We start from the raw sequence: 14,841 nt of genomic DNA on the forward strand, positions 1-14,841 counted from the left end.
AGGTGTGGCCGTCGACCTCGGCAAGTTCGGGCGAGGCTCCTGGACGGGCTGCAGCTTCTCACGGCAGGACCAGGCACCCCAGAGAGGATCCCCCTTCTGCGGCAGACCGGCACGTTTGATTCTCCTCGGGACGCCACGTCGGCACTCCTGAAGAAGTTGCGACGCATCCCGACGCTAGGCCTAGGCAGGTGGGCCTAAGCTACGGCAAACGCCATCGCTGACGAGCTGACGAGCTCATCACCAACGAAGTACCAACGAGCTCACCACCGACAAAAGAGAACGCGAGTCGTCGGCATCTACGGTAGCATCGACACCCGAAGGAATACGACTTAGACCCGACGTAAGGAACTTCAAGTCAGCGGTTCGTAAGAGCCCATGTTCTTGTTTGCGACGCAGTTAGGCCGAAGGCAAGGTGGCCAGACTTTGGCGAGCTAAGACTGACCGAGAGACTTTAAGGCGGAGCGAGGCTCCGAAACTGAGATAGTCCTGTTTAAGTAGTTTGTAGTTATTCTGAGTTTGTGGTTTGAGTTCCAGTGAAGAATTTTGTTGAATCAATTTTAGTTTCGCGTGCCTTTAGTTTTGACTTTCGGCTTTAGTGTTGTGTGTCGCGTGTGTTCACCGTCTCTGTACATATTAAATCCTCGTTTCTGTGCCGCCAGTCGTGTCTCTCCTCCATCGAGAGTAGCGCATGCACGCAACTCTCCACACTCCCAAGTAAAGGTGACAACATACCAATAGATTTTGAAGCATAGAATGTATATTCATGTAGTAATTGTATAAATCATCTTGTTTATTTGTATTTTCGACATTGTACTCACTCGTTTTTGTTCTAAATATCATGTATGACGAACGCGCTTAGAAGCATCAGCCTCTGTCAGGCCACATGGCCTTTAGCTATTGTTCCTCTTTCTGTAACAAAGAAAGAAATAAACTTCAACTTCCAACTATTTCATGCATGTTAACTCAGGAGCATGCATCAGCCAGACGTCTATCTCTCTGCATGATAAAGAAACCAAGTTTTTGAATGGCAAGATAGGCCCTTTCACCTCTTGTACGCGTCACATGATCACATTCTGTGTATATATATTCACTTGTTAGAAAAAAATAAACCAGCTGTCAGTCACCACTTGGTATCGTCTGCTTCCTTTGTCCTCCGTCCGCTGCCCACCCCTAAGAACATGTTCAATTACCAACTCGCCCAGCTTGCTGCGTTAATACAGAATGCATGGTGCAGTAGAATTTTGTGCCATAAAAAAAGAAAAATCTTAATGCCATACACTTTTTCATAGATTTCATAAATAAGTAGAAATAGAAAATCGAGCCAACCATCTCTGCTGAAGACATGCAATCAAGCACTCACCCAGAACCAGCCAGGTGTTCTTGTTGGCAGTGTAGGCCCGCAGATTTTGTGTAAATGAGACGGACACGTCGAACTGCTTGATGAGGTTCTCGCTGCCACTGTCCGAGCTGTTGCGCAGCTCGACATACTTGCTGAAGCTGTAGTAGGAGCCTGGCAGACAGAGACAACAATAATTGGAGAAGTGCACATCTCACATGGGTCAAGCCAATTACTATTTTGCCAACTGCCTCAGTCATTGCTCTCATCTTTGGCATGGCTGCGATGTAGCTTCCTGATGAGGGAGCAAATTTCATTGGCCTCACAAATTTGTAATTGAGGCTACAGTACAGCACTCGTATAACACCTGCTTGGCTTTCTGGAATGTACATCTGTTCCAGTCCTTGTCTTTGCCTGCATTTTTACACACAGCCCCATCTAATGTGACAGAATTAACCCAACTAGGTTGATCAAAAAATGTTGACAACCGGCTGCTCACCAAAGGAGAAGAGCAGCACGAGGCAGAGGATGCTGAGCCAAACCATGACAGCTGCCAGCCAGCGCATGAGGGCTATCCAGAGGAAGGCCACCAGCATGGCACACAGAAGCCCACTGCGCATACACATTGTTCACTGCAGGTGGTGCTCCTTTGAGGAGCCACAAGATGAACGGGGCCAAAGCATAAACTAGGGAAGTGCAAATCTTGAATATAACCAAATCTCGAATATTCGATTTTTCTAATGTTCGATATGGAGACCCGTGCAGTGACACATGTTGCGTGCCGACTTCCTCGTGCTCGATGCCACCCAGGCGAGCGTTTCGTTTTTGGCACAAAAGGAGTGCCGAGCGTACCGTGGACGGGCTGATGCGGTAGCGGGCTTTGTAACTGCGAGCACTCCCCGACGTTGGCCCAATGCGGGAACACAGCGCAAGGGTGATCCAAATAGATCGTGAAGCTTCAGACGAGAAGAGGTTCAGAACCAATTGTCACTGATATCAGCAATGGTGGTTATGGGAGAAGTGATTGAAGCGTGGCTATGTGAGAAGCGAACAAACATTGAGAAAGAAAAAGCATATTTATTGTCTATTTTTTGTTTTTGTTTATAATTTAAGAGAGACAGTTTGATTCATTCAACGAAAATAAGATTCTTAATTTCATATACGCGTGGCGAGGAAAGAAAAGGCAACTCTATTTTACACTTTCATCAACAATAAATACCTCCTTTTCAGTGCCCACTATAAGGGCGTTGACACCTCTATCACTTGCAATGCAATGCAGCTCTTGAAGTGTGCAGAAAGGCGCGCTCGTTAAGTTCACCTGTTACCATACAACCCCCTCACATGTTGTGTTGTCTTGGTTGTCAACGATGTCTTGCTTGTCAACGAATTCTGGTGGCGCGGTGGCTTCATTGTTTCTTAATGTCTTCAGTCAAAAGTAGTGAATAACGAACGCTCGATAATTGTTTACTTTAGTTGTTTTCGTGCAGTTGTGCTTGCCGACGGGCTTGGCGTCTGACAATGCAAGCACTACTCTACACCCAAAGCTTTCGTCCGCCTGTAATGAAAGTATGTTACATGCAGGCACAAGATTTCAACATCCTTACAGCTGCCTTTTTGCTACATCGCTTTCGGCGCTGAAAGCTTGAAACGCCCATCAAGTCAAAGTGCGCGGCATTTGAATATACAGCTCTAATGGCAGGCCACCAAAACAAATTTCGTGCTGATGAACAAAAATGTCAGTTCTTTTTTAAACCAATATGATGTGACCCTATTTTCTCTTCCACCGGAACTGTTCCCTCGTCACACAGATGGTGCCAAGACCCATGAACCACTACAGTTATTGTATATGGCTCCCGCAGGCAGCCAGAGTTGCACATAGGTCTGCTATCTTGCAATCCACTTTTGTGCAGTTAAGCCACTACTCGTTCGCGCAGGGGCTACTAGCAAAAGATGAAAGAGCAAACGCGGAGCGGGAGATGAAAGACACGAGCCGCAAACAGTGGAGACGAATGAGAACGGCCCCTTCAGTAACATCCTCATGGGAAACTGGCGTCATGCAGACCCGCTCAACCACTCGAGTACTCGCATCTGGTCTCAGCCAAACTGCTCGTTTCATACTCGTGTCAGCTGCTCGTGTCAGCTCTCGCTCACGCTTGTTTGGTTTGCTTGGTTTGGTCTCATTCGAGCTTGTTTCAGAAGACCGCCTGTTGGGATAGTTGGTCTAACATAGTTACTTTCAGATATAGCGCAAATAAGTACACACACAAAGACACAACAGACGCGGACGAGCGCTCGTCCGTGTCTGTCGTGTCTTCGGTGGCAACGGAGCGGCACGTGGAATACAAAAGCCCAACTCTGGCTCCCTGCAGGAGCCATATACAGTAACTCTATGAACCGCCATGCTTAGAATGTATGGGCTTTTATGGAAGTTTCACTACCAGGTACATTTACCTTCAACAGCACCCGAACATTGCAATTCGCACAATGGAGCCGCATCGGCCGGGGCCGCCTCTGTTGGTACAAGGTTCGTCCAGCTCGATGGGACTGACCGAAAGGATAACGCGTTGTGGACAGAAGGAACGGCAACAATAGCAGCACATATTTCATAAAATGCAAAATCATGTGCAAAGATCAAGCTGATTAGCCGCCAATCTGCACGCGGATCGAGTTGAATATGCGGCAACGAACTTCATGCCACCTTAACAGCCGTCGATCTAACCTGCACACGTGATCTCGGGACCGAACACAGCTGATGAGCGACCCGTGCTAGCATATTAGCAGCAAGCATTCCACGGTGGCTTGTGGCTCGTTACCACATCGGCCAGCTGCGAATTTGCAGTGAACGCTGCCTAGGACATTAGGCCTAATCGGCACTGTTTCACCTGGCGTTCACGACCAAAGCTACGGTTCCGAATCAACTCGGATGTATTTATCCGCAGCAGCCTCGCACACTTGGAAAGCCAACAAACTCACTCCGGACATTCAAGTACTAGCCCGATGACGTGGGCACTTCTCATTATAATTCTGTCACCAGTACTCAACCACTCGAAATAAAAAAGATCATTGCACTGCACTAAAAGACGGAAGAAAATACTACTTGATCAGTTCTATTCAATGTTTAGAAGTAAAATACCTTGACGTTTCCCTTGACAATAACGCGGGCGGTCGACTCTGCAGCCTGCGCTTTCGCTTTCAGTAGTTTCGTTATTGCGTAGTGCTGGGCTAGCTTTGCTGGCTTGCGACTCTCACCCAAACTGCAAGTAGCAGAGAATAGCACCTCCATGTGACGTTGCGGGATGCCCGAATGGTCCACGACCGAAAGCACCTGCAGCGGCGAATCCAACGCTCTGCCTTGCCTCGGTTTCCTCCAAGGCCGTGCGATTGCGTATTAGGCAAAAAAAATTTAACACCATCTGTCGGGTACCGCATTACTCACCGACGGCAGTACTGGGCGGTGATGCCGTATTCCACGTCACCACTCCCCTGCTCGGGGGCGTGCGATTATAATTGTGCTAAAGCTATGCGGACCCTTCAGACGCAATTTTCTCTTACTTGGCACGAAACAGGCGCTGTGAGGCTTACGGAATGATATTTTAACACCCCATGCTGACTTAATATTTGCCTTTAGTGTCCCTTTAAACTGAGAAGCTCATTGGTATTCAGTACAAATGAACCTCACTAATTCTTCAGTTTCAGAGAAGAAAAAAAAGCACTTGAGTTAGTTCAGAATCGATAAAAAACACTTTCCAGACCTTAATATTTTGCATTAGCTGTAATTTATTTTTATTTATTTATTAATAGTGTCAGCCGTAAGGCTGTTGCAGGGTGAATGCAGATAATACAACTTAACAAGTGTACACAGCCACAAGTGCAAACTTTTATACAAACGTAGTTCAATCAACTAGAAACCAACAACCATCATAACACAATCATCTCGCAGCTTTGTCGATACAGGCCGCAAATACAACAAATTTACCGGCCAACACTCACAACAGTAGGCTGGGTTTCAGCCCCCCCCCCCCCCCCCCCCAAAAAAAAAATATATATACATACTCTTGGAGCCCCCGCGATAGACATGACAAGACAGACAAGAATATGACAAAAATTTCTATTCGATAAGTAACGGGACAAACAGTGTTCAAAATTAAGAAGATCATCTGATTGGAAAAGGTCCCGAGGCAAGGCATCCCATTTAGCTATTGTTCTTGGGAAGAAAGAGTACTTAAAGGAGTTAATTCGGGCCGTCATGGGTGTAATTTGATCTTTGTGAGAAGTTCCCACAGCTCGTGAGGAACGCTGCTTCAAGTAGGGGCTTGTGTTTAGGTTGAAGTGATTATTGCATAACAGATAAAGAAAGTTGAGCCTGGCGACCTTTCGTCGGTTCGAAAGTGAAGGTAAGTTTAGCTCACAGAGCATGTCAGTCACTGAATCTGTAAATTTATATCTAGATAGAATGAACCTAGCTGCCCTTCTCTGAATTTTTTCAATCTTATCAACGTGGTTTGTCTGAAGCGGATCCCATACGACGCTCGCATATTTCAATGTTGGACATACCAGTGCGAGATAGGCAGTTAGTTTTGCTTTTGTGGAAGCAAGCTTCAGTTTTCTTCGGATGAAGCATAACTGCGAGTTGGCCTAGTTGGAACAGATTCATTTTCTTAAAATTTTTGTGCGCAAACAAACAGGGACGAAGAAAAGGAGAACACAAGGACGAGCGCTTCGTCCTTGTGTCTATTGACTGGATCGCGCAGATCTGTGAGCATTTAAGCAGGTGGTTCTTCGAAAATAAAACCAGTTGTTAGAAAGTGCTCGTCCTTGTGTTCTTTTTTTCGCCCCTGTTTGTTTGCGCACAAAAATTTTAAGAAAAAAAAAAAACTTCGGATGAACCACAACTTCGATTCGGCTTTCGAGCATATGTTATTGATGTGTGTATGCCAGTTTAGATTTGAATATAGTGATGCCTAAATATTTGAAATGGTTGACTCATGTTAAAAACTGCCCGTTCATTTCATAATCAAACGATAAAGCATTTTTGGTTTTGTTTGTAATTGTAATACATGAAGTTTTTGCATAATTAATTTTCATTTTGTATGCTGTGCACCATTGATCAATAGTGTTCAATGCAGAATTTAGTGTGAACTGGTCTTCTTGCTTTGAGATAACCAAGTAAATTAAGCAATCCTCAACGAATAGCCGGACTGTAACATGAGGTGGGATAGAAACTGCAATGTCATTGATGTAGCATAAAAATAATATGGGACCTAGCACAGACCGCTGAGGGACACCTGAGGGTACCCCCAGGACATCAGATTTTGCGCCATTTACCTCCACAAACAGAGTTCTATTGGTGAGGTATGCTTTTATCCACCACACAGTATTTATGTTTACACCAAGGTCAAACAGCTTATTAACAAGCTCTTCACGTGGAACACGGTCAAATGCTTTAGACATGTCTAAGCAAATTGCATCCACTTGAACTCTGTTGTTCATAGCTTTAGAAAAGTCGTGCATTTGTTTCAACAAGTTGGGTTACAGTAGATAACTTCTGTCTGAAACCATGTTGACTGGGATCTAGCTTATTGGTGTCCTCAAGGTGTTTGGATAAGCACTTTGCCAAGACGTGCTCAAGTATTTTGCAACAGGTCTGGCATCATAAATAGTGCTGGCATACTAATTTACTGTTGATCTTGATTCCTTTGTACCAAATTTACTGATAGCTTGCTACATTCTTGTTATGCAATGCTAGGAGGCATGCGAAGCACCGTGTTTTCTTGCCCGAAATTTGTTCGCATTAAATTTTTTGAAAAACTTTCTGATATTCGATTTTTTTTTTTTTTGAATTGAATTGAATTTATTTCCAACATGTTTACATATGACATGTTTGAGGTGTATGGGAGTAAAAGCCGCTAAAAAGCAGCTTGACAAAGCTCCCATATCCCTATTGTGTTTGGCAGTGCAGGGCAGAAAACACAGAGTACATTGTTAACAGCAAATAATTACAATGTCGTCAAAAAAAGAAAAAGAAACTGAATAAAGCAGTACAGTGCGGCAACAAAAGTAGAAATACAACCATACGAGACATTTGATACTAGTGCAATTTCTCTAACAACATTATATTGTATCAGAAAAAAAAAGTTCTCGTATGCTTTTAAAAGAATAAGAAGTGGTTATATTTTCCTGCGTAATTTTAAACTTATTTAAAGTATATGGTAATGCATAACTGAGTGTTTGGAATCCATAATTTGTGCGCGGGTGTGGAACGTGCCAGTGTTCATGACATCGTGTTGGGTAATTTGTGGGATTTTCATGTAAGTTAGCGATGTCTCTAAGCAACATATTGTTTTGTTTTACCTGCATTTTATAGGACTTAAGAATACGGAATTCATATATTTTTTCTACTTCCATGATACGGTATTTTGAAAATAGGGAACTTACATGTGATGTAAAAGGTACATTCAGTATAGCTCTCATCGCAGCTTTCTGCAATATTAGAAGTTTGTTTTTACAAGTAATGGTAGTGGTTCCCCACACTAAATGACAGTAGTTAATATGCGATGTGAAAAGAGCATGATATATTATCATCTTTACTTTGATTGGTAATGTCTGTTGAAATTTTCTTAATAGTCCTACAACTCGAGCTAGCTTGGTGGTTATCAAATCAACATGATTGTTCCACAACATGAATTCATTAAAGTAAACACCTAGTGTTTTCACGGTACTCACTATTGCTATAGCGTTTTCACCAAGGGTTAAGCTGAGGTCAGTCATGAAGTGCATATTTTTTGGTCTGAATATAACGGCTTTAGATTTTACTGTGTTAATTGCTAATGCATTTCTTCTGGACCACGCGTGAAGTTTTGCAAGTACATCATTGCCCTTACGAATTAAATAACCTGCATCCGTTCCTGAAAGAAATATGCTTGTGTCATCAGCGAAAATGATGTAATCAGCCTCATTATCTATTTCCACCAAATCATTTATGTAGATATTAAACAGTAAGGGCCCCAGTATGCTTCCTTGTGGGACCCCGTGGCTAATTGATTTCCACTGGGAGCGAAAATTTCCTAGGTGAACTGACTGAGTGCGATCAGTCAAGTAGCTGGAAAGTAGATTAAGCGTTACGTCGCGGACACCATACAATGAGAGCTTCTTAATCAGAGTAATGTGATGAATCCGGTCAAAGGCTTTCGAGAAGTCTACGAATACACCAAGGGTAAGTACTTTGCGTTCAATATTATTTAATATTAATTCCTTCTGTTTAAGTAGGGCTATTTCTGTTGATAAGTTTTCGCTAAAGCCGAACTGCTTAGATGATATAACATGGTTTCTTTTTAAAAAACTGTTAAGGCGAATAAAAATTATCTTCTCCAGCCCTTTGGAAAAGATCGGAAGGATCGACACTGGCCTGTAATTGCTGAGCACGTTTTTAGGACCACTTTTATAAATAACAATAACTTTCGCTTTTTTCATCGCTGATGGAAAAGTTCCGGAGCTAAGTGACAAATTAAATATATGAGTTAGAATTGGGGATATGACATCAAGTACATGAAGAACCGGTAACAATTTTAAGCCAAATGCATCTTCGCTCCTGCTTTTTTTCATATTATTAAATACTGATAGTACTTCTTCATTGCTTGTAGGCAATAATACGATGGAGTTGCACACGTGATTGTTAATATAATGTAGCGCACTAGGATCATGTGAACTGTTAACTAATGTAGTAAAATAATCATTAAATTTGTCGGCTAAATGAGCACCGCTATACTGAGTTCCGTCGATTTCGAGAGCTTCAGGTGTTTTATTCGAAGTTCTATGAAGTAGGCGATTAAGCTTAGCCCAGACTTGACTTTGATCGGTTGTGGCATTGAACATAGAGATATGGTAATCATCCTTAACCTTTCTCAAGGCAGAAGTCACCTTATTGCGGTACGCTTTGAAGGCTGCAAAGTCACCTGGATCACGACTTTGTAAAAACTTCTGAAATAGTTTATTTTTATAAGAGATCATATGAAGGATGGCTGGTGTCATCCAGGGCTTCCTAGCTTTTTTCGGAGGGTTGACACATTTGTAGGGAATCTTATCTCGATATACAGAAATGAATATATCCAGAAATGTGTTAAACGCCTCACCTACTTCTGTTTGCTCGAGTACTGGCTCCCAGTTTTTATCTATGATGGCAGCCCTGAATGACCCAAGTGATTCAGAGTTGATAAGCTGTGTCGTCATAAAGGGTGTTTTTTTGCAGTATGTGTTTAAAGCAGGAACTTTACACACTAAAAACACAGGAAGGTGGTCACTTAATGCATAGTTTAAAACACCGGTGGACAAAACTTCAGTTGCCATATTGGTGATCAGAAGATCAAGAACTGTTTCTGATGTAGGTGTGACACGGGTGGGAACATTCACTACATTAGTCAGTAGATACGATTCAAGAAGAACAAATAATTCATTAGTTCTATTTGACGTCTCCTTAATATCGATATTAAAATCACCACCGAGTAGTACATGGTAATTATTAACATTCGCAAACTGAAAAATTTCCTCTAGATAATGAAAAAATGATTGGACACAACCTTGCGGCGGACGATACACCACTATGAATAGGAATTTGTTATTTGACAAACACAACCCCTCATAATCAGCAGTAAGAATACTGAATCGATCAACATATTCGCAGTGCAAACTGTTGCGAACAAACAAACACACACCACCTCCACGTCTATTTACACGATTGAGAAAAAATGAACTATAACCAGGCAAACTAAAACACTCAGAATCATTAGAAATCCACGTTTCAGTTAACATAATTCCCGTGAAGTCAAATGTGAATTTTTGTAGAAACACGTGAAAAACATCAAGTTTTCCACGGATTGACTGGGCATTTATATTCAGCAAAGATAAGCAGTCAGAACCACCAGCCAATAGCTTGTTCATGTCGTCAGGCGTGAAGTTTATCCCAGTCATACTGTTACCAGCCATTTCTAAAGGGAGCACTTTACTCGGCTAGTGTTCTCAAGTCCTCATTGCTTTGAATCAGATGTGCTGTTTCTCCAGTTTTTTTTCTCACTAGAACCTTGCCATTTCGACACCACACATACTGATACCCAGAACGCTCCGCCCATTTTTTGGCAGTTTGCAGTAGCTGCCGGTTTAACAGAGTCAGGTTTTCTGTTACTGCTACTTTAGATTTCAGTTTTCTTAGGTCCTTATTTTTTTGCAGCCAATTGTCTCGCATATCCTGGCGAACAAAGCGTACTATGATACCTGGGGTTTTGTTTGGCATACAAGGAAGTCTGTGCATAGCGGAAACATCACTTGGAAGTAGGTCCGGTAGGCCAACAGACTGGGCAACTTCATTGACTTTGCAAAGCAAATCCTCATTTTGAGATTCTGTGATGCCATGAATAACTATATTTTGCCTGCGGCTTCTATACTCCAAGTCATTAACAGTCCTTTTCAGGACTTCAACTTCCTCAGTGTCACTGCGGGATTCAACAGCCTCAACGCGTTTCCGCAGCTCTTTCAGTTCTGCGTCATGTCGCGACATGACATTCAACACCTCATCATACTTGTCCGACATCATACTAATCGACTTCTCAATGTTGTCTACTTTCTCTGGGAGGCATTCCATCTTCTCTAGTTTAGCTTGGATAGCAATTAGCACTGCAAAAATGTCACTGTCAGTTCGGTCGTTGCCTGAGCCTCTCAAACGGGATGAGTAACACTGAGGACAGTTCCATGTGGCAAAGAATGCTTCTGTCTTATTCTTAGCCGCCGCTTCCGTAACACCGGAACATTTGCCCAGGTGATACGATTTATCGCATACCGAGCATTTCATGACAAGGCTGCTGTCAGACACAGTTTTCATGCACTTGGGACATGTCTTATCAGATACCGACATTTTTCAAGTTCAAAAACGGACACCACCACAACAGTCAAGCATGCAGCACTTTGGCAGGGAGCAGCAGCAGATTAAAGTACGCCTGAGAGGACTAGGACAAGTTAAAAAGACCAACCTGTAACGAGTAGAAAAAGAGCGTTTTGATGCGTGCGCTTTCTGCCGCCGCCGCTGCCAAAGTGAGCAAGGGGGGCGTTGATGACCACGGCGGTGCTGGCTGGAGGAATCGCAGCTTGGTGACGCTAGCAGCGGACGTCAACTCGATGCAATTTCATGGGTAGCAAGATAAGCGTGTCAGCAGAAAGGACGCAGCATGAATTAGTGGTGGGTTCACGGGCAATTTCTTCGACGGATCCCGCAATACAGACGAAGTCTTGAAAACTGTAACGAGTAGAAAAAGAGCGTTTTGATGCGTGCGCTTTCTGCCGCCGCCGCTGCCAAAGTGAGCAAGGGGGGCGTTGATGACCACGGCGGTGCTGGCTGGAGGAATCGCAGCTTGGTGACGCTAGCAGCGGACGTCAACTCGATGCAATTTCATGGGTAGCAAGATAAGCGTGTCAGCAGAAAGGACGCAGCATGAATTAGTGGTGGGTTCACGGGCAATTTCTTCGACGGATCCCGCAATACAGACGAAGTCTTGAAAACTGTAACGAGTAGAAAAAGAGCGTTTTGATGCGTGCGCTTTCTGCCGCCGCCGCTGCCAAAGTGGATTTGAAATCCACTATTTGGTATTCGCACACTATAAATGAGTACCATTCAAGCCATCTTGAAACAGGGCTGTTAACAGCCTTTTTTTAAGTACCACCTACGTAGACGGCGCATGCACCTCGGGGTAAGCGAATGTGATGCAAGCATGTCATCTTCTAGATTTTCAGTTTGCCACAGGCAATGCCGAATCTCAAGAGCATGCCAAGGAACTGCACTGCTTCTCAACATTCTGGGTTCGGTGTCATTTCCAGCAAGTGGTAATATGGGCGTTTATTTCAGTTTTGGTATCAAAAACATCTATTTTCGCACACTTTTTGTGACACACCTACTCATATGTCAAACGTAAAACATTACACAGAGGCTGGTCCATATTCGAATCTATGCCTTTATGTGGTCCAAAATATTGCTGCAATTGGCCTTTAATATAAACTGTTAAAAGCTATCAAGACTTTGCATTTTCATCCTTTAGTAGCCATGCTAGTGCTGTTTCTATTTTTTCAATTGCACTCAGGATGATAAATTTTTCTTTTTTTTATGCAACATTATTTGCATACTTTTGGGACATTAAAGGGACTGACAGCAGGCCTGAATGTGATTTGAAACGTAGATGGAAATGAAAAGACCCCGATTTATAGTGGCAGAATCGACCATGCTTTCCGTGTTTTAAGTAGGAATTCAAACTTTAAATTAGCAACGAAAGTCCCAAAAATCAGTAAGTGAATTAAATTCTGGGATTTTATGTGCCAAAACCACGCTTTGGTTATGAGGCACGCCGTAGTGGGGGACTATGGATTAATTCTAACCACCAGGGGATCTTTAACGTGCCACCAATGCACGGGACACGGGCGTTTTTGCATTTTGCCCCCAATGACATGTGGCCGCCGCGGCCAGGATTTGATCCCGTTACCTATCAGTACATGCCGCAAATTGGCGGTGAAGCCTGGTATTTCAGATGTCGTATAAGCGATTACTGCACGTAAATGAGCTGTTATTAAGTACCGCATACTTATTGCTTAAAATTACAGCTCATATAATATAGATTTATTCTATCCATATTACGAAGCCAACACATGCACACTAAAGAGCGGTACTTGTGTCCCTCAATGCATGGCGGTGCACATGAGTGCTGTTGTATGGGCACAGAATTCGGAGCACGCAAGTGAGCTAGAATCCTTTGTTCCAACTCGCTAATGTCTTTTGGAGACAACTGGCTTGGGAAATAAAAAGTGCGCGCGCGGCTATGGCAACACGCTGAACTGCATACAACGTGTAAAAAGCATCATTGTTTCACTTTCGAGAACTTAACTTGGATAAGCCAAAAAGCATCCTTGATTTGTTAATGATCAACGCTTTTAGACAGGAAACCACAAAAGCACGTAGCTATTATTGTAGAAACAATTAAACACTTCGGAAAACGCGAATCGCAGGAACATCGGCTCGATAAACAAAATAGTACTTTCTCACAGCTACGGCCGCACTTGTCTGCCTCCCATCAATGCCGGCATATAATCGCTATCGCATTCACCTATCACTGTTTTCAGCATGCTTCCAGTGAACGACTACATCCTTACTGCAGATCGAAAAATTGTGATAGAAAATTTTACGACAGAGCGATAAACGAGCTGAGGACAGGGAAGCAGCGAGACTGATCCATGAACATGAGATCGCTCGTTTGACAGTGGAGCGAACTCCACTGGACACTAGGTGTTGTCTTGTAGAGCATGCGTTTGGGACTAGAGATGGGCAAAACGGCTCACTTCAGTGAGCGGCTCGGAACGGCTCCGCTCACTGAAATGAACTGGTTCATTTAAACGGCTCACCGGTTCACTTAAACGTGTAACCTGTGTTATGTATATTCTATAGTTATGTGGCTTTGAAAAAAGGATATATGCATAATTTAATAACCGTGTTATTGGTATTTTCGCTATGTTTAGATAATATTTTTACATATATTGAAAGCGTGAATTTTTAGTTGTAATAAAGCTTTCTTTTCTGATATTGAGGATAAAATGCTTATGATACTGTGACAGGCAGAATGCGACGTACTTTTTTCAGAAAAAAAAGTATGTAACTTCATCGTCATTATAGAAGCTTGTCCGTTTTTGTGGTACTTTAAAATCAATTTTGTCAAACTAAGAACACAAAATGATCGTACATTATGTTTCAACTTTATTCATTTATTCACATACGTACGTTCACTATAATATGAGTAAGCTGTAACGTCATGCAAAATGAATGTAGAAATCGGTTCTTGAAGTACAATACAAAAATCATACGAAAGATCCGCCAACTGCCGCACGTACCTTTCGTTTTCTTTTTTTTTCTGTTGAGTGCACGCGCGATACTGGCGATCATGCCATCATACACCAGGACAAAAAGAAAAAAAGAAATGAAGTTCTATTACAACACAACAGATCATTGGTTTCGTTTTATTGACGTGCTAATGATACACGCTCAGAAAATGCACTGAAGTGGATGTCATGGGCGACATTTTTGTGACTACATTAATTAGCACAAATGAAGACCAGGACGTAAACTGTACGTTCACCTCTTGTCGTTAAAGGGCCCCTAAACCACCCAGAGGTCGAAATTTAGTTGTGGTGTTGCAGTTGTGCACGAGTCTACAACGAACGCGTAGCCGCGAGAATTTTTCGAAATGGTGCCGTAATAGCGGAGTTACACGTATTTGAAGACCGAAAAACGGCCCTCGCTCGTTTCGCTATTTCCTTCGCTACTCTCCTCATCGGCTGGTCTCCCCTCTTCGCCGAGTGCTTCTCGAAAGGTCACGTGACATACGTCATCGCCAACGCGCTTCTCAAAACACTACATACTTCCGGTCTCGTCCACGCTAGCAGCACATATACCGACGGCGAACCGTCCGCCAGTGCCGTAGAACGTC

General features: G+C 43.1%; 1 protein-coding gene across 4 annotated transcripts in view; it reads right to left on the minus strand.

Annotated features, from left to right (window-relative positions):
- The window catches only part of LOC119437613 (choline transporter-like protein 4), a 629,795-nt gene that overhangs the window by 211,766 nt on the left and 403,188 nt on the right, over positions 1–14,841 (minus strand). For all 4 annotated transcript variants that reach the window (XM_037704613.2, XM_037704614.2, XM_049660742.1 and 1 more), the window contains 2 exons: positions 1,836–1,948; positions 1,361–1,510 (listed from right to left, as the gene is read on the minus strand). In XM_037704613.2, coding sequence (XP_037560541.1) covers positions 1,361–1,510; positions 1,836–1,948 — 263 coding nt within the window. The remainder of the gene's footprint in view (positions 1–1,360; positions 1,511–1,835; positions 1,949–14,841) is intronic.

This window comes from Dermacentor silvarum, chromosome 1 (assembly GCF_013339745.2).
Source record: "Dermacentor silvarum isolate Dsil-2018 chromosome 1, BIME_Dsil_1.4, whole genome shotgun sequence".
Lineage (NCBI taxonomy): Eukaryota > Metazoa > Arthropoda > Arachnida > Ixodida > Ixodidae > Dermacentor > Dermacentor silvarum.